This window comes from Sorex araneus, chromosome 6, assembly GCF_027595985.1.
Source record: "Sorex araneus isolate mSorAra2 chromosome 6, mSorAra2.pri, whole genome shotgun sequence".
In the NCBI taxonomy this organism is placed as follows: domain Eukaryota; kingdom Metazoa; phylum Chordata; class Mammalia; order Eulipotyphla; family Soricidae; genus Sorex; species Sorex araneus.
In genome coordinates, this window is record NC_073307.1 from 12,499,943 (window position 1) to 12,517,889 (window position 17,947).

The 17,947-nt window shown below is 47.0% G+C and overlaps 1 protein-coding gene across 3 annotated transcripts in view; it reads right to left on the bottom strand.

Annotated features, from left to right (window-relative positions):
* Nucleotides 1–17,947, bottom strand: part of PDE5A (phosphodiesterase 5A) — a 108,337-nt gene that overhangs the window by 74,527 nt on the left and 15,863 nt on the right. For all 3 annotated transcript variants that reach the window (XM_004612726.2, XM_055142545.1, XM_055142544.1), the window contains exons 2-3: nucleotides 9,902–10,490; nucleotides 838–927 (exon numbers count right to left, since the gene is read on the bottom strand). In XM_004612726.2, coding sequence (XP_004612783.2) covers nucleotides 838–927; nucleotides 9,902–10,490 — 679 coding nt within the window. The remainder of the gene's footprint in view (nucleotides 1–837; nucleotides 928–9,901; nucleotides 10,491–17,947) is intronic.

Below are 17,947 nucleotides of genomic sequence, written 5' to 3' on the forward strand. Positions count from 1 at the left end.
AATAAAAGTCACCCTTATTTGATTATAACAAATAAGTGAGGTTGAGAAAACTCAGTCAAAACCTTCAGCTTCTTAATGATCAAATATTTCTGAAAAATAAGCGTAAAATAAAGAGGGAATTTAATGTATTAGAATCCAAAGTTGGGAGAAAATAAGCCACCACATTTTCATATGCTTGTTTGTAATTTGGGGATTGGTGCTGGGTGAAGGTTGGGCCATACCTGGTGGTACTCAGGCTGTATTCCTTGCTCTACACTCATGAGTGATACTCCAAAACAGTGCTCAGGGGACAATTATGCAGCAATGAGAATTTGAACAGTTGGCTATGCGCAATGCAAGCGCCTTCACCTCTGTACTATCTCCCCAGTCCATCATTTACTTGTTTTTTTTACTTTTAGTATTTGCTTCTTTCCATTTCATAATGAAATCTACTTGAGTTTGCCACATTTTCTATTTTTTCTAAAACATTATTTTTAATTTGAAAAAATGACCAGTGATTACTGCAAATGGGTTAACTATTTCCGAGATGGGAAATATTCAGACACTTAAAATTTAATTTAAAATAAATGGATCACAACCATAATATGTCAAGACAGAATATGGTCCTTGGGGGTGGTTTTAAGAAAAGACTATATCTTTAGGTATTTTTTATCAAGCTAAATTATCAGGACCCAACACTATAACTGAAATCTATGAAAAAAAACCAAGCAGAACACTCTAGCGCTTGTAGCTGCAGTATCACTTCACAAATGTGCAAAGTAAAATAAATGTTTTCAGAGAACGAAAGAACAAAAACGTTTCCAAGGAACCTTTGAATTAAATCAAACTCGGGCTTACCTCGTCCCTGTGGTTCTTAATTGGCATGCAGAGAATACTTTGAGTCCTGTAGCCTGTGATTTGGTCAACTTCTGCATTGAACCTCGGATCCTAATGGGGAGAAAGAAATTTGATTTTGTGACTGTCCAGCTCAAAAGCAGATTTGATTGTTCCGATTTACAAGATTAGAAGTCTAACCTTCGCCTTACCTTGTTACAGTGGATGACAATGTTCCTGTGAAAGGCACCAACCCTTGGCAGTAAATAAAATCATCTTCGACAGAGACAAATTTTAAGGATGTTTTATCCCAGCTGCCAGGACTTAGGAAACTCACGCCAATGTTCAGAAATAAAGGAAATTCAAACCATTAGCCAATTTAGGGGCCTGAAATTCAGAGAAGAGGGGCACCTCTCCACCCGGTAATACAATCAGCCCGCTGCCCTTTCGCTGCCACTTCAGCTGTGCCATCCATCCAAAAGAAACGCATCTTTGCTGGGAAACTTTTCCTAGGAGAGATTCCCCCCGTCCAAAGCAGCAGTGCAGCCTGGGCTGCCTTCCTGTGTCTAGTGCTCTTACCGATTTCTTCTGTCCGCTATCCTTGCGGTGGTCTGAGATGCTCTAAGAATTTAATTTCTATACTTCCTTCTTTCTTTGGCTCCCTCTCTCCCTATTCCTCTCTATTAATTATGAAAAGGAGGGGCCTCAACTAAATTGAGTAACTCCCTAATCTTTTGAAATCTCTTTGCAAAACACAAAACGCATCATGCCAACCCATGAATCACACAAAACACTTCTGAGGGTTGAAAAAACACAGAGTTTTCTCTGTGTGTGTGTGTGTGTGTGTGTGTGTGTGTGAGAGAGAGAGAGAGAGAGAGAGAGAGAGAGAGAGAGAGAGAGAGAGAGAGAGAGAGAGAGAGAGAGACACCCGGCCATGTTCAGGGGGGGTTACTGCTGGCTCTGCACTCAGGACTTAATCCTGGCAGTGCTCAGGAGACCATGTGGGATGCCAGGGATCAAACCTGGGTCAGCCTCGTGCAAGGCAAAGGCTCTCCCCACTGTACTATTGCTCCGACGCAGAAAAAAAAAAAAAACATCGAGTTCTAGAAAGGAATCTTCAGAGTGGAAAGATGCAAGTCAGGCTGTACATGCGAGAAGAGGCCTTTTCTCGGCGGGGAACAGGAGCAGAGGGCAATTTCCCTCACTCTGTCCCCACAGCCATCCGCGCCCTCCTTAAAAGAAGACAGTCACTCACCGGATCAGTTATTAAGCATGCTCGGTGCTTACTTAAGTTTTCTCGAGGGCAAGGGGAGTGCAGGGGAGAGCATGCCACACGGCCCGCAGGGAGCTAAGATTAGCATGGCAACAATCATACCAGAACACAAAACACGTGAGAGCGGGCTGCTCCCTCCCCAAAGCAGCCCCAGCCTTGGGAAGCTGCACCCCCTAATAATAGCACCCGCGGTGCTCGGGGCCCTGCCTCTGGCCTTGCCCCTGGAGACGTGGAAGCGTCACACCCTGGAAAATCCTCGTCTTCAAAGGTCACTTCTATTTTTTGTTTTTTTAATTAGTCTAATGTCACGCAAAGCCAAAGCTGTGAATGAAGTAAATAATTACACCGGATTCCATCAATTGGGGTCAGAAATGAGGCCAAATTTCCCCCGAGAGGCCCATCTTGGCACGCAGTGCGGTCTTTCAAAAGAAAGGCTATAAAATAGTGGGAAATCAGTATAAATATTTTATACTATAAATAAACACCACTGCATTTCTTTTGCATGTGTGTGGTGTTCTTTCTGCAAACACGCTCAAAATTGTTCCCGAGGCAGAGCTCGGGGTGAACGTTTCCCGGGGGTGAGTCGTCCCGCAGTCGCCCTGCTCGGGCTGTGAAGGCCTCACCAGCCCAGGACCTTTCATCCCCGGGGCCCGAACCCAGCACCCAGGAGCCCCCGAGCTCACCAGCCCCGAGCTGCTCAGAGTGGCTACGCACTGGGCCCACTGGAGCTGAATGACAAGCCCTAAAGCTTGGGTCCCGTCACCCCCTCGGGCCCCTCCTGATGGCTCTGAGCTAACACTCATGGCCTGGCTCTCAACCACCTCACTGGGAGGGTTCAAAGATGCTAGGAACTTGAGCAGTGCCCCAGGTGACGAAACGAAGAAGGAGAGTGTGAGAGCCTGTGCGCTAGGTCACCAATTCTCTACTGGGCCAGCAACTCTGGCACAGACAGGCAGGAGCAGGGTGGAGGGAGAGGTGGTGAAAGGCCGGGCGGCCCCGTGGCCCCCAGGCCTCCCCAGAAGCTGGGGTCCAGTGGGAAATTCCAACCCTCGGGGCTCCCAGGATGAGTTCTCCTGACAAGCAGGTGCTTCCCCGGAAGTCAGGGCACTCTTGGCCGGCACCTTCATCACTTAGACCAGTGGGAAACTCTGAGGCCCGGCGGGTGTGGGCCAAAGGGTGGGTGTCAGCCCAGGAAGGGTATATACACTCCTCCTGTGAGCTCCTTCCCTATAAACCGCAGTGTGCAACGCTGCACTGTTAAGTACATGAGACAAGCAGGCTAGTGGTGGGCCAGACTGATGTGTACCAGGTAGGGCGTTGGCCCTGCACACAGCTGACCCGGGTTCAATCCCCTGCATCCCATGCCCACCCCACCAGCACCGCTGGGAATAACCCCTGAGCATTGCCAGGTGTGACCCCAAAAGCCAAAAAATAAATAAAATATTATAAAAATAAACAGACCGGTGACGCTGATGAATTTAAAAAAGAAAATCCATTCAGCGAAGGTAACAAGAGTTGCATCTTCAGCAACTATTTTATATCACTATTTCCATCACAATCACTGTATCACTGTCATCCTGTTGCTCATAGATTTACTCGAGCAGGCACCAGGAACATCTCCATTGTGAGTCTTGTTATTATTGTATTTGGCATATCGAATATGATACCAATTAATGAAGAGGATTAAGCCCAACTCTTCAAAACAACAGAGTTTGTCATGGAAATTTCTACCACAGTCCCACAGAAATTTTTTTGTGAGGGAGGGGACTACTAGCAATGCACCCTTCAAACTCACCCAAAGAAAATTTCGTTTCAAAGGAATTTCTTTTACTTAGGTCAAAGTCAGTAGAGTGAAGAATCTTCTAGGTCCAGGAAATACCGAAGGAAAAATATGCACCACTACTATTACTGGGATTATTCCTTTCACTGTTTACACGAACAGGACAGTGTCGAATAACTCACAAACGAAAGGCCCTGGTGCCACCAGCTCTGCGCTTCTGCAGAGAACAGGAGGAAGACGAGACCCAATACCCGAACCCACGACAGCAGACGGGGGTGCCCTGCAGGGGAGGGGAGCACGGCTGCAGTACTGGGGCTCCCTCCCCGGGCACGTTCCTGCTGGGGAGAAGGTAGGGTGCACCCCAGGGGAGCAGAGTTCCAGAGGGAACAGCCAGGAGCCCAAGACGTCTCGGGCATCTGGGAGGTGTGAGGCTAGTGCCTGAGGAGGCAGCGTGTGCTGGGCGCACAGCCGAGAGGCAGGAACACCTTAGACAGGCGAGAGCAGCGCATCCGCCTTTGAAGGCTGACAGCAGAGTCGGGGTTCTGGTTAGAGGAACGTTGGGGGACGCACCCTCGCACTGCACCCCAGGACTGTACTCCAGGGGGGACAGCAAGTGGCCAGCAATCACACGAGACTCCAGGGGCAGTCCCAGTCCTGCCAACTATGTCAGAACTAAAACAGATCCCCCTGAACAAAGTACTGTAAGCCTGAGCGCGCGCACACACACACACACACACACACACACACGCACACACACACAACTTCCAGCAAAACCAAAACCAGTTATATTTTAACAACTTGTTTTTAAGAAAAATGTTTGATATAGATACCAAAGACTCTAAGGAACGATGACATCACCAAGCCTACTGTGACTGATGGCAAGACACGGACAGGTCTGAAAGGCGACTGGCTGCTTTGCTCTGTCCAGCTGCCCCCTCACGATTTCCGAGGGCGTCTCCACCCCGTGTGGGTAAGGACTGCCTGGGCATTTCTTATATTGGCCTTGAGACTTTTCCGTGAACTAGAAACTATATAAAAATAATGGACAATGAGCCCAAGAAGGAAACCGCACAGGAGATGCACCAAATTCTAGCCTCGTTTCCTCCCGGGGAGTGCCATCCCTAAGACAACGCCCAAATGCCCAGAGGCGGGGCGGTGGATGTGGGAGTGGATGCTTAACACGAAGCCCCCAGCAGCCTGGGCCCCAACACTGCTGTGTCAGAAGCACCCCCACACCCACTAAAAAAGTTTAAAAGAATTGTTTCTTGGAGAAGGGGGGTATATTTGTTTCCATCACTTCCTCTTCAAAGGTCTGCTGTATTATCAATTTTAATTTGTGTTTTTTAAAATTTCACACCACTATTCCATCTAGATCTTCCCGTTGGTTCTCAAAGATTCTGAGGAGGGGTGAGACACTCGAATATGAAAGCCACAATCTACTAATGTGACTGGATGAATTTTGGCCAGGGTGACTGATTGCCCATGGATGGTGACCACCTGCCCTCCAGGACCTAAGTATCCAGGAAGTGAGAGGTCAGAGTTCAAAGGTAGAGGTAACGGAAAGAAGCCCTTTGCCTCCTCCTTCTTGCCCCCCTCCCTCGCGCCTCTCTCTCACTTATATGGGGGTCATTCTCAGCATTATTTGCGTTTGGCAGGATAAGCACCAGGGCCACTGGCTTATGATGCCAAGGACTGAACTTTGAGCCTGGCTGCGGCCAGCCCGTGGAACTTTTGCACGTGGTGAGAAGATGGGATGACCTGGCCCACGAGAGAGCGTAGTCCCATGTTTGCATCCCTGTGACTTAAAAAGAAGTGGAGCATTTGGACAATATACATCCTGTGACAGGAAATCCTGGGGAGCTGTTAAGACTCCCACAGCACAAGAAAACAGAAGTTCCTCGGGATGCTTAAGGTGGATGGTAGATTTTATGTGCCAACCCTGCCTGGTTAAGGGGACAGGCAGCTGCTCGGACCCTGTCCCAGGCATGTCTCAGGGACATCTCCAAAAAAGACTGGCACCGAAACAGGCCAGCAAAGAAGAGCTTCGCCAACCAGGGGCGTCCCCCACCTGCAGAGGCCAGATCAGAACTAGAAGGTGGAGGCCAGGCGCCAGGGTCACATCTCTGTGGAGCTGCGATCCGCATCTTCTCCCGCCTCCTCTCAGAGCTCTTGGGAGTCCAGTTCCTCAGGCATTTGGACTCATGTCCAGGCAACTCTCACACCCGCAACCCCACAATTGTCCAGCCAGAAAACTCTGAACATGTCCACAGCCTTCCTGGCTCTCCCGCCTGCTGACAGCACGTAGATCATGGAAGCTGTCGGCCCTGGGACCTAGGAACCCAGTGTCTGTCATCCAGCTCTTATATTCTGCATCAATGAACATCGTTGTTGGTTTTCTTTCTCAAAAATATCTTGATTGTGGGGCCGGAGCGATAGCACAGCGGGTAGGGCGTTTGCCTTGCACGCGGCCGACCCGGGTTCGATCCCCGGCATCCCATATGGTCCCCCAAGCACCGCCAGGAGTGATTCCTGAGTGAAAAGCCAGGAGTAACCCCTGTGCATTGCTGGGTGTGACCCAAAAAGAAAAAAAAAAAAAAAATATCTTGATTGAGTCCAGATACTGAATGATACCTAGTTTTCACACACCAGGAAAAGACCACCCGCTGCGTTGCAGATGCTGTGGTCATGGTATGTTAACACCTTATTGCTGTCGTACGCTCTATTGCTACAGTACCTTTATTACTCTGAAGAAATGCTGCATGGCACTCGAGGAAGTCACTAGAATGACGGGTCAATGCAGCAGGAGATGCGTGCGCGAGTGAATGACAATACAGTGATAGCAGTTACCCACCCTCTACTGGGATCTAGCGTCTAATTAAGAATCCCCTAAGTTGGAGCTTTTGTCTAACACTTCAAATATGTGAATGGGTCACCATCAGCATCCTAGGCACAATTGTAAACCACAGTGCCCAAAAGAGGAGAGAGAGAGAGAGAGAGAGAGAGAGAGAGAGAGAGAGAGAGAGAGAGAGAGAGAGAGAGAGAGAGAGAGAGAGAGAGAGAGAGAGAGAGAGAGAGAAGAAAAGCACCCGCCATAGAGGCATGCGAGGGATGGGGAGAAGGGGTGATGAAAGGGAACTTGGGGACAATGGTGCCGGGAAACATACACTGGTGGAGGGATGGATGTTAGAATACTGTATGACTAAAATCCCATCATGAACAGCTTTGTAAAAAAAAAAAAAGGTTATGAGAGGGTCCCAAACCCCACAAATACTCATCATTAACTCCTACTCTCTGCACCAAAAAAAGGAGAGTGAAAAGACAAATGTATTAAAAAGTAAAATTGTGGCTAAATTTATTATACAATAAAAGCATCAAAATTCATCAAAAAAATAAAATTTTTATTATTTGCAAGCAATTAAAAAAAAAAAACAGAAGAAGTGAAAAAATCCCAAGTTCAGCATTTCGAACCACGATGCAATCTAGGAGTCTATTTTTCAGTCTTGGCTCCCATCTGAGGAGGCCTCGCCTCATTCGGGTCACTGTCCCCACCTCCTGGCCACCTTCTCGAAGGGCTGTGAGATGGTATTGGGGGGACTGAAATTAGGGACAGGGCTGTGGCCCAAATCGCCCATTAGCCGGCTGACTTCCCCTGCTACTACCAACGCCAATTACACGCTTCGGCTCGCCCACGACTGCTAATGAAATTCCTGGCCCACGAATCACTTGTGCGCGGCCATTAGAAACAGATGAAAGGGCCCCAGGGCACACGGCAGCCAGGAGAGGAACATCCAGGCTCAGAGACGCTGCAAATCTGTCACCGGCTTCTTCTAAATCATTAATAACTTCCCAGAAAAAAAGTCTACTACTCAAACGCGAAAGATGGTAAACAGGGTAAACCAAGGCACCAGGTGCGACACGTTCTCAGGCCTGGGGAGCCCTCCCAAGACCCTACAGGTCTTTCTCAGCAAGGACGGTGCACGTTAGGGTCCTGCTGGGAGTTGGGACGAGGGTGTCACTGAAAAGCAGAAACCCAGCTGTCACCCAGGACGGGGAAGGGAGTCCTGCAGCAATGCTTCAGCTGTGCCTCAGTTTCCACCTTAGAGTCGTGTGTCCCAAGTCACACTCGGAGCCTCACACGGCACCGACGCTGTGCAAACCACTGGTAGAAGGTTCAGAGTATCTCAAGCTTCACCCGAGCCACCCCGCCTCTCCCCAGGGCCGCTCCCGGTCCTCAGCACCAGCTCCCGTTATTCACCCCGCTTCCAAACGGGAGTCCTGCTCTCTGCTCACTGGGGCCCCAATCCACTGCCACGTCCCCCGGACTCTGCCTCTTCACTGCTGGCCACTCTCTCCTGCTGATCTCTAGGGCCGAAACTCTGGTCCAGGTCCTCATTTTTTCATATCATGAAAATGACCTTCTAACTTCTCTCAGTTTAGTGGGAGTTTTCCTTCTAATTCATTTTGTAACTGCCATCAAATGACAGTTTGGGTTTGGAGAGGTGGCAGGGGACGTAGAGGTTGTCTAGTATGTAGCAGGGCTTGCTCTGATGCCCAGACAACACTTAAAAATCCCCCAAACCCTACCAGGTGTAAGACCTGAACAGTCCCAACTGAGGCCCCCCCAAAAAGGAAAAGAATTCATCTTTCTGAAGTACCATCTGATCCATATCTGTCCTTCTCCCAAACCTCATCTTCTTTCTTTCCTCGTGGCCTTGAAGTGCATCCACTCTACAGTATGGCACGCAAGTCCCAATCACTTCTCAGCTCGGCCTTCTCCAGGTCCCCACTAACCAGGACCCCTACATAGTCAGCCACGGGCCACGTGGTCTGACTTACCTGCCCCTTCTTCGGTTCCTATGGAGATAAACAGACATGTCTAACATGTTGCAAATCAGGGACCCCCAAATAAATTGGAAACAGACTTCACTAAACTGTTTGCTGAAGTAACCGTCTATTATAGTTTCAAGGTATCTGCCTCTAGATCTTATGATTGAGTCTACTCAAATCTTATCATTTCCCCAGGGTCCCGCCAGGCTCCTGCTTCCTTGAAACGACAAAAACAAAACTAAACAAAAAGTAAAAACACACAAAGAAAACAAACAAAAAAAACACCTCTCCATCTCCCCAACTAAATGTCATCTCCTGCTTCCCTAGATCTACATCATTTCCTTCGAATTTACTAGGACCTAATTTTCATATATCTTGCCCACACTAATGTTAACTTGATAGACAGTTATAAAGACTTGACTATGAGCCAGGCATTAGGAAAAGGGATGAGTTCATTGCTGTCAACTGCTCAGTTGAACCCACATAGCTTTGGGGCAGGACTATGGCACAGAGACACTTAGCACCACTCTGTGACACACACATAGAACAAACAAGCCATCTCTCGAGGTCCAAGAAAATACTTCATAAAGTCACGAAGTGTCACTCAAAGATGACGCTGTTTAAAGAATCACTTCAAATGGGTGTCTGGACCTCACACAGTGTACTGTGTAAGCGCAGAGTTAAGCCCACTACAAAACTACAACAAAGTGGAAGAAATGTCAAATCTTTCCACTAGAATATTTGAGAACAAGGTCACCCACCTTTTGAAGATTTCCATAGCTGATTAAATAAAACAGAAGGGGAAAAAATGAATGATGAAAGGTGAATTTGGTTGGAAGGCTCCAGAAGCCCAATCCTCCATCAGCCATAAAATACTCACAAGTGCGCATGGAAATAATTACAGAGTGAAAAAGCGATGAAATAAAATGATGAAGGAATGCAGCATGTTAAATGATGATCCAGAAAAGAAGAAAACCAAGAAGATTCCTCATAGAATCAAACTTGCGGACTCAATCCTAATCCAAAATTGTGACTCGATCACAATTAAAGGGGATGAAGGTTCATGCACACCTTTCAGGCTTACACGAAGACGCACAACACCAGCACACACTCTCCGTTCCAACTCTGACACCCGATTCCAGCCCAGCGTCTGGGACCCCTGCCCCGCACAGTCCCTGGCCCTTGCCCTGGGGGGTCTCCCTCCTCACCTCATAGGCGTCTTTGATGTTCAGGGGCTCGCCCAGCGCGGCCACGTGCCCCACGATGCCTTTGTTCCATTCCAGGCGGATGCAGTTGTTGGACGCTTCTTCCAGCGTGGTCCCCTCGGCCACGTCGAAGAGGCGGCTGACGAGGAACTTGTCGTTGGAGCTGTCCTCGCACACCAGGAACAGGGAGTAGCGGTCGGCGGAGATGAGTCCGTGGATGTGCAGGAAGATTTTGTGACACAAGGCGGTGACGTCCAAGTGACTGGAAATATCCTTCACCAACTCCAGGAGCCGGGCGCACTGGTCCCCCTCGTCGTGGTCGAAGCGGGGAGGGGTGAGCGGCATCTGTTCCCTCTTCTCCGCGTCGGGCAGGAAGCTCACGGCGCCCTCCGAGTCCTTGACCACGATGGGCCGCAGTGGACGGTCGAACTCCGAGGCGGAGATTTTGCGGGTCGGGGTCCCCGGGGCGCTGCCGTCGGCGCGGGGGCTCTGCTGCGGGGTGCAGGGGCAGGCTTCCGGGACGCCTCGGACGCTCTCCTTGCACACGGGGATGGTGTGGACTCTCTCAGCGAACCATGCATTGACCATTTCTCTGCAGGACAGAACACGGAGACCCATGAAACAGCCGCGGAGCAAACGGGCCCGACGGCTCCCAGAAACGCCCTGCGGGTGGGCTCCCCAGACACCCACTCTTCAGCCGTCGGAAAGAAAGATGAAATGGCGTTTTAAAACAACAGTGTTTGGGTTTGTTTCAGAAAAAGCTGCAGGAAGAAATCACATCACTTCCACTTCCTCCAGACAAATACTTCGTTTATGGCTTTGATTTTTGGGGTCTGGGACAAAATACTTTTGGATTCTGATTTACAATGTATCAAGCAATGTATCTCTCAGCATCAGTTTGTATTTTTTTTTAAAAGGCTGGATCAGAACACAGCCCTTGGAAACATAAATATGAAAATTAATTTTGCTGTTCAAAACTCAAAAAAAAAAATTTGAGTTTTGAACTTTGTAGGATGACATTACTTTGTCCTCTCCCCCCTTGCCACAAGGAGCTTGTCCCAGTTTTTCCCGGAGTTTAGGCTTACCCCAGTCACACCCATCAAGGTGTTCCCGAATCACTCCCATTTCTTTGTTTATCTGTAACCACTTCTCTATGTTCTCTTCCCCAAAACAGTTCATCAGCTTTCCCCCTAATCTGACTCTGTTAATTTGTAAGGTCAGACCTTCCTACGACACTGAACTTTATATTATAAGTTAATATTGAACATTATAACACTGAATATTATAATATTGCCTTTCTCCTCTCCTTATACCTTTTTAATAATTTACTTTAAAGCAATGTTCTTTTTGTATAGACACAAGAAGACAATATTATGCTTTTGTAACTTGGGACTTAATTGGCTTCGAATATTATTCATTCCCGGGCATCTGCTTTCTCCACTTAAGCCTCAGTTGCCCTCAGTTCCTAGCACCCCAAAAGCAGGGTCCCGATGAGGGACGGGACGGATCCAGGGCAAGCGGTGAGTTATGTGCTACCCTGGCATCGAGATGGGCCTGGCCAAAGTGCCTAATTCTTAACTATAAGTTAAGAGCTTGATCATAGACAAATGCTGTTATGATCCAAAAGTAATGACGAGACTAGGACCCTGCTAGGGATAGGAAAGACTGATCTGGCCTGAGCACTGTAGTCTGAGATTGAGATGGCCCCAGGAGAGCAATTCTATAAGCTTTAATGCATTACTTATTGTGTCCATACAAAATGATTAATATTATGAATGCTTGTATGTTTGCTGGCTGAGGAGAAGAGAAACACACTCATGGGACTCCGCCCTTGGGTGGATCCTCCTGCTGAAAGAGAATCAGTCCTAGGACAAGCATCCCCTGAGGGAAAGGAACCTCACCCCTATTGATTATGACCACACCTACGTGTACGCCCCAAACCCTTCATGCTGGGGGGATTTAACTAGGCTGTAAGAGTGTTTTGGGGGGTCAGATCCACAGATCCAGAGAGAGATCCAGAACAGGGAGAGGAGCAGAGAGAGAGAGAGAATGAAATAAACTGATCGAGCAACCAGTTTGGCCTTCTTCCTTCTGTCACCTGCCCTTGACCAACAGCCACACACAGCGGTTCCAGAACACTGAACGTGGGAGGTGAGACAGAGCCACCTGGAGAGCCCCGGCTTTAGTTTTTTACAGAACTTGAGTACTTGGAAATTAAAAGAAATATGTCTTGAAAAATTTTTGACTAGTCTATTTAATCTTAGATTTTTCAACCATATCACTCTATACAGACTCAATTTAGAAGGGGAAATGCAATGTAGAAACAATTTGATCAGGGATGTAGCAAGACTACAGATGTCTATAAATATTACTCTACCCATACTTCAATGGGTAGGGTGTTTGCCTTGCACGCAGCTGACCCAGGTTCAATTCCCAGCATCCCATGTGGCCCACGAGCACTGCCAGGAGTAATTCCTGAATGCATGAGCCAGGAGTAAGCCCTGTGCATCGCTGGGTATGATCCAAAAAGAAAAAAAAATTACGCTAGGCAATATTTAAGTGAAAAATTTTGCTCCCCCCAATTTAAATTATATGATTTTAATGCATCATTTTTTTTGGGGGGGGGTAGGAGTGATTTGGGCCATACTCTGTGGAACTCAGGGCTTACACCTGGATCTATGTTCAGAGATCACTCCTAGCAGGGTTCAGGGGATTATATAAAATGCCAGGATCAAACCTCTGTCAGCCATGTCCAAGGCAAGCACCTTAACACTTTATTATTGAATGTATCCTTTTAAGAAACTTATTTAAGCTCAAGTATTTACAGTGTGTTTTAGAAACAAACATACCAGATCATGCACAAATTATTATTGTCCAATTCAGATCATTGTCCTTGGAATGCTGTGTACCTAGTCCAAATGAAGATGCCATAACTTGACTTTTTTAAAAAAATGTAGGAATACTGCTATTTATTCAGCCATTGATTTTTTTTTTATTAGTGAACCACCGTGAGATACAGATACAAAGTTTTTAATGTTCGAGATTCAGCCCTACAATGATCAAACACCCATCCTTCCACCAGTGCACATTTTCCATCATCAGTGTCACCAGTATTACCCGCTACCCCATCCCAATACTCACCCTGTCTCCATGGCAGACAATTTCCCCAATACTTGAGACATTTTTTGGACCTTGTCTTTTGAAATGAACTTCTAGGAGCGATCCCTAGGCAGAGCTGACAGTGGTCCCCAAACTATGACTCCAACCCCCTAAACAAAGCCATGAGATGACAAGATGACACCTCATTCCTCTAGAAAAGCAAGTGCACTTCTGATCTCAAACTCCACTTACAAGTCTATAGTACTAGGACCAGGAGCTTGGCTTAAGGGGCTGGCAGGCTAACATTCCGGTCACCCAGACACTACCAGGAGGGACTCTGATCACCCTCCATGTGTGACCCAAGATGAAAACAGAAAACTTTACATATATCAATGGAGTAGAAAAGTTATTCCCCAAACAAGCCAGCACACAGATGGTTAATCAATTTATGATGAAAAGAGCCATGACTTTGCAATGGGGAAGTGTCAGTTACTTCCTAAAGTGTTCCTGGGAAAACTAGACAGTCCTATGTCTGAAAACACACAATGGAATCACTCTCTTATCCTACCACACACAAAAACCAACTCAAAATGAATCAGAGATCTGATTCACGAAACCCCATAACATAGAACTCCTAAAACTCTTTGACATCAGTCTTGACAGCAATTTATTTTTTAATTAATGCCAAGAGCAAAGACAAAAGCAAAAAAGTAACAGGTGGGATGAATCAAGCTAAAAAAGTATCTGCATAGCAAAGGAAACATCAACAAAATAGAAAAGCAATCTACTGAATGGCAAATGGTAAATGCAAGTATTTTTTATGCATATCTGGTAAGGTCAGACTTCTTCGTCAAAACCCTGAATGAACAGTTTGAGGCTCTTCCTGTTCCTGGAGCGAGCAGATATCATTGGGCTACACTAGCACGAGACAGGGGCAGATGGAGACATTACTGGCACCGCCTGAGCAAACCGAAGATCAACAAGATGACAAGTGATACAAGTGATCTGGTAAGGGATTAACATAAATTAAGAACTCATGAAATTCAACCAAAAAAACAAAAGAAGAAACCTGAGCAAAAGATGGGCAAAGGCTCTGAAGAGACAATTTTAAAAAAAGAAAACAATCAACAAGTACATGGAAAGATGCTCAGTATCACTCATCATTGAGAAAATGCATATCAAAACCATGAGATTTTGGCTGGACAGATATTACAGCACTTGGGGGATTTGCCTTCCACGTGGCTTACCTCAGTTTCATCCCTCAGATCAATTAAATCTTATTCCAATCATACTTTTGTAATATTAGTACGAATAACCACTCTGTCTCCTGAGCACCTGTAGCACCTTCAGGAGTGATCCCTGAGTACAGCTGAGCATGGCTCCTGAAGTAAGGGGCTCCCTCTTCCCCCCAAAACCCCCATGAGGTGACACCTCATTCCTGCTAGAATGACTGTTATCAAGAAGAAAAGCAGCAGCCAACCTTGAGGGATGTGGGGAAAGGAGAATCCCCAGTGCTCGGGAGAGGAATGAAAACTGGTGCGGTCACTATGGAAAACTGTGTGTGCACTTCTCGAAACTCTAAAAAAAGAACCACCATCTGATCTAACAATTCTATTTCTGGCTATTTACCCAAAGAAAATGAAAACACTAACTCAGAGAGGTATCTGCCCCCCGCGTGGTATTAACAGCATTATTAACAAAACATCAGGATAAAGTTAAATGGCAACTGGTGAAATAATGAAGGTGCACGCGCACGCATGTGTGTGTGTGTGTGTGTGTCTGTGTGTGTGTGTGTCTGTGTCTGTGTCTGAGTACATCTGAACTACCCTACGTGGCTTCCAACTGAACTGACAATAAACCCAACTCTTGTGCTGGCTCCCCGGGGTGCCTTGCGCACATCACGTACACCAAATGCCCCTGCTGGTCTCAGCTGCCGCTCAGAGAACTTCTCTCTCACACCACCCATGTGGTCCCTGACATCCCACTATCCACATTCTCATGGACAGATCTAGGTCTTTATTGTCACCTCCAACTAGACGCGCGTTTCCTCAGCTCTACCTGACCGTCTTGCTCACTACTGCACCCTGTACTTTAGTGCCCATCAATAATTGGTGAGTGGACAAATTTTTAGTGAGTGGACAAATCAATGAAGACCCCTAAATTAACAGCATCAAAAGGGGTCATGATTCCAGTGACCCAGGGGTCACGCCCATAAGCCATCTCCTGCCAGCACCAGAGAATCTCGTCACCGGCCACCATCCAGATTCCAGGCTTATCCAGGAAGGGAGCAACATGACTGCCTGCCATAGCCATGCCACTGGACCCCACGCCAGGCTGTCTCACTCGGGGGCACTGGGGTGGAGGGGGCGGTGGTTAGAGCCCTCCCCGCCCCAAGGGACCCAGCCCCGGCAGCCAAAACCTCCACAACCCAACCGCCGCCACACTCAAGGCCATTCCCCACACGCTCGGGTCCGAGCCTCATGCACAAGTATTCCTGGACACATAATAAGACACTCCCTGGGGCTGGAGCGATAGCCCAGCGGGTAGGGTATTTGCCTTGCACACAGTTGACCCGGGTTCGAATCCCAGCATCCCATATGGTCCCCTGAGCACCGCCAGGAGTAATTCCTGAGTACAGAACCAGGAGTAACCCCTGTGCATGGCCAGGTGTGACCCAAAAAAAGCAAAATTAAAAAAAAGGACACTCCTTACCCATTCTCCAAGAATACCACAAATTTGATGGGGTTCAAATAGTAGGCAGCCAATCATACAGGGAAATATATATATATGCATATATACATATTTTCAGATATATGTATACAAAAACTTACATCATTTAACCGTTAACAGCATGTTAGTGGTGTTATCCTAAAAAACGTCTTAAAGGCCCCTGCCAAAATAGAACAATCTTCACACTGTTTCCTCTATGGATACTTTTTTGTAGCATTTTCAGTGGTTTTGCACAACAAACAATACAAAATATATTATTTTGGTTGTGCTTTGGGACAGGGATAGGGGCATAGGATGGGAACATCCCATATATGGTGGTGGAAAGGTATAATAGTGGTATTACTGGTGCTTGAATATTAAATGTAATCAAATATTGTGAACTATCTTATAAAATAAAAAATTAAATTTAAAAAAGGGTGTCATAATATTTTGGGTATCTGGTCTGTTCATGATAGAAAATCCTGGCCTGTTCATGACAGAAAAATGAACATTGTGCTTTAAGTATTAATGTTTATCTGCCCATAGCTGTGGACTGGAGCAATAGCACAGCGGGTAGGGCGTTTGCCCTGCACACGGCCGACCTGGGTTCGATTCCTCCAACCCTCTCAGAGAGCCAGGAAAGCTACCGAGAGTATCCCACTTACACAGCAGAGCCTGGCAAGCTACAGTGGTATATTCGATATGCCAAAAACAGTGACAAGTCTCACAATGGAGACGTTACTGGTGCCCACTCAAGCAAATCAATAAACAGTGCTATAAGTGCCCATAGCTGTAACACCCATGACTGATTCTGAGTTCAACTCATATCTTTGCTAACTCACTTCTTTATTACATGTTTACCACCTATAATTATCTTACCAATTTCCTGGCAATACTGACTCAGTATTAAACACCACAGTCATTCCATGACCCCGTTCTATTACCCACCACTCAGGTGAGAAGGGGGTTCCCACAGCCACGTCAGGAGTGATCTGGGTTTTGTGTACATCAACACGATGCATCACACCATCAGAACCAAGGCTCAGCCATCACCCCTTACAGCTTTAACCTCAATGACTTTTTGAAATACATCAACATCTGCCTAAACGCAAGCTGAAACTTAAATTGTGTGCTAAATTTCTAGAAGCAGCGAGAGCAATGGGAAAGGATCTACGACTGCACAAAGCCAGAGACAATGAAGGATTTTGCTCAATGAGAGGCAACAAATGCTGAAAGACAAATCCACAAGGTCATGACTGAACAGAGCGGCGAGTTCTATTCCCATAAACTCCTAACAGATTAAGCAACTTCCTTGGGAAAACTAACAAAGCATGCAAACTCTCACATTACAAAGCAGCATTTTTTTTTTAAGTCTACAACCTGGCTGCAAAATTCATGCATGAGGTAAAGATATAGTGGGTCAGAGAATTTTCCCAGAAAGCTCTTAATTCTTAAAAAGAACCAACAGAGTCGTTCATCTAAATTTTACTAACTATGAGGTAAACTTACTTCATAATTTACAGTTCCATTTTTTCCATCAGAAAGTTTGCATCAGAACCTTTTCACTGATTCCTCCTCCCCACCATTGTAGCTGGAGTCACTCCCCTTCCCTCCCGCCCGCCCCCCCACCACCAGGCCATGCTGCTCATACACTAGAGCTCTAGCTGTGGTGCTCACACGAACCCGGTTGTGCAGTGAGAGCACCGGACTCAGAACCACAAGCTTCAGACATGATCCATGATCCCACGCTGAGTGGGACCCCGCGAATACCCAAGAGTGAAGGGAAGGAGAAGGGAACAGGCAAGATTGTCCTTTTGCCTCACAGCACAGAAAGAAATCGCTGAGGAGAAAACGCTTTCCACAGACTCAAAGAAGCAAAAGCACCAAGTATTTGACTTGTTTTTTTTGTCTGGCCGCAGGGATGGAACCCCAAGTGGCACACACGCATTGTGAGTGCCCTACTGTGGAGATGTACCCGGGCCAGAACCTCCTAGATTCTTAGGGAGAGAGAATGTCCCTTCCACACATTCTGACTGAGTGCAGTGACTCAGTGGTCAGCGTCTGTCTGTCCTTGTTTCTCCATAGCAGTGAGGGGACGCCCTCAGCACCCTCGGTGAAAACCCTGCCATACAGCAATTGAGTGAGCGTGACCCAGGGACACAGAACAACAATGACAGGAAGGGGGTCATGCCTAGCTGGATCCCATGTCCAGGTTCCTCTGAAGAATGGGACTATGGTTCG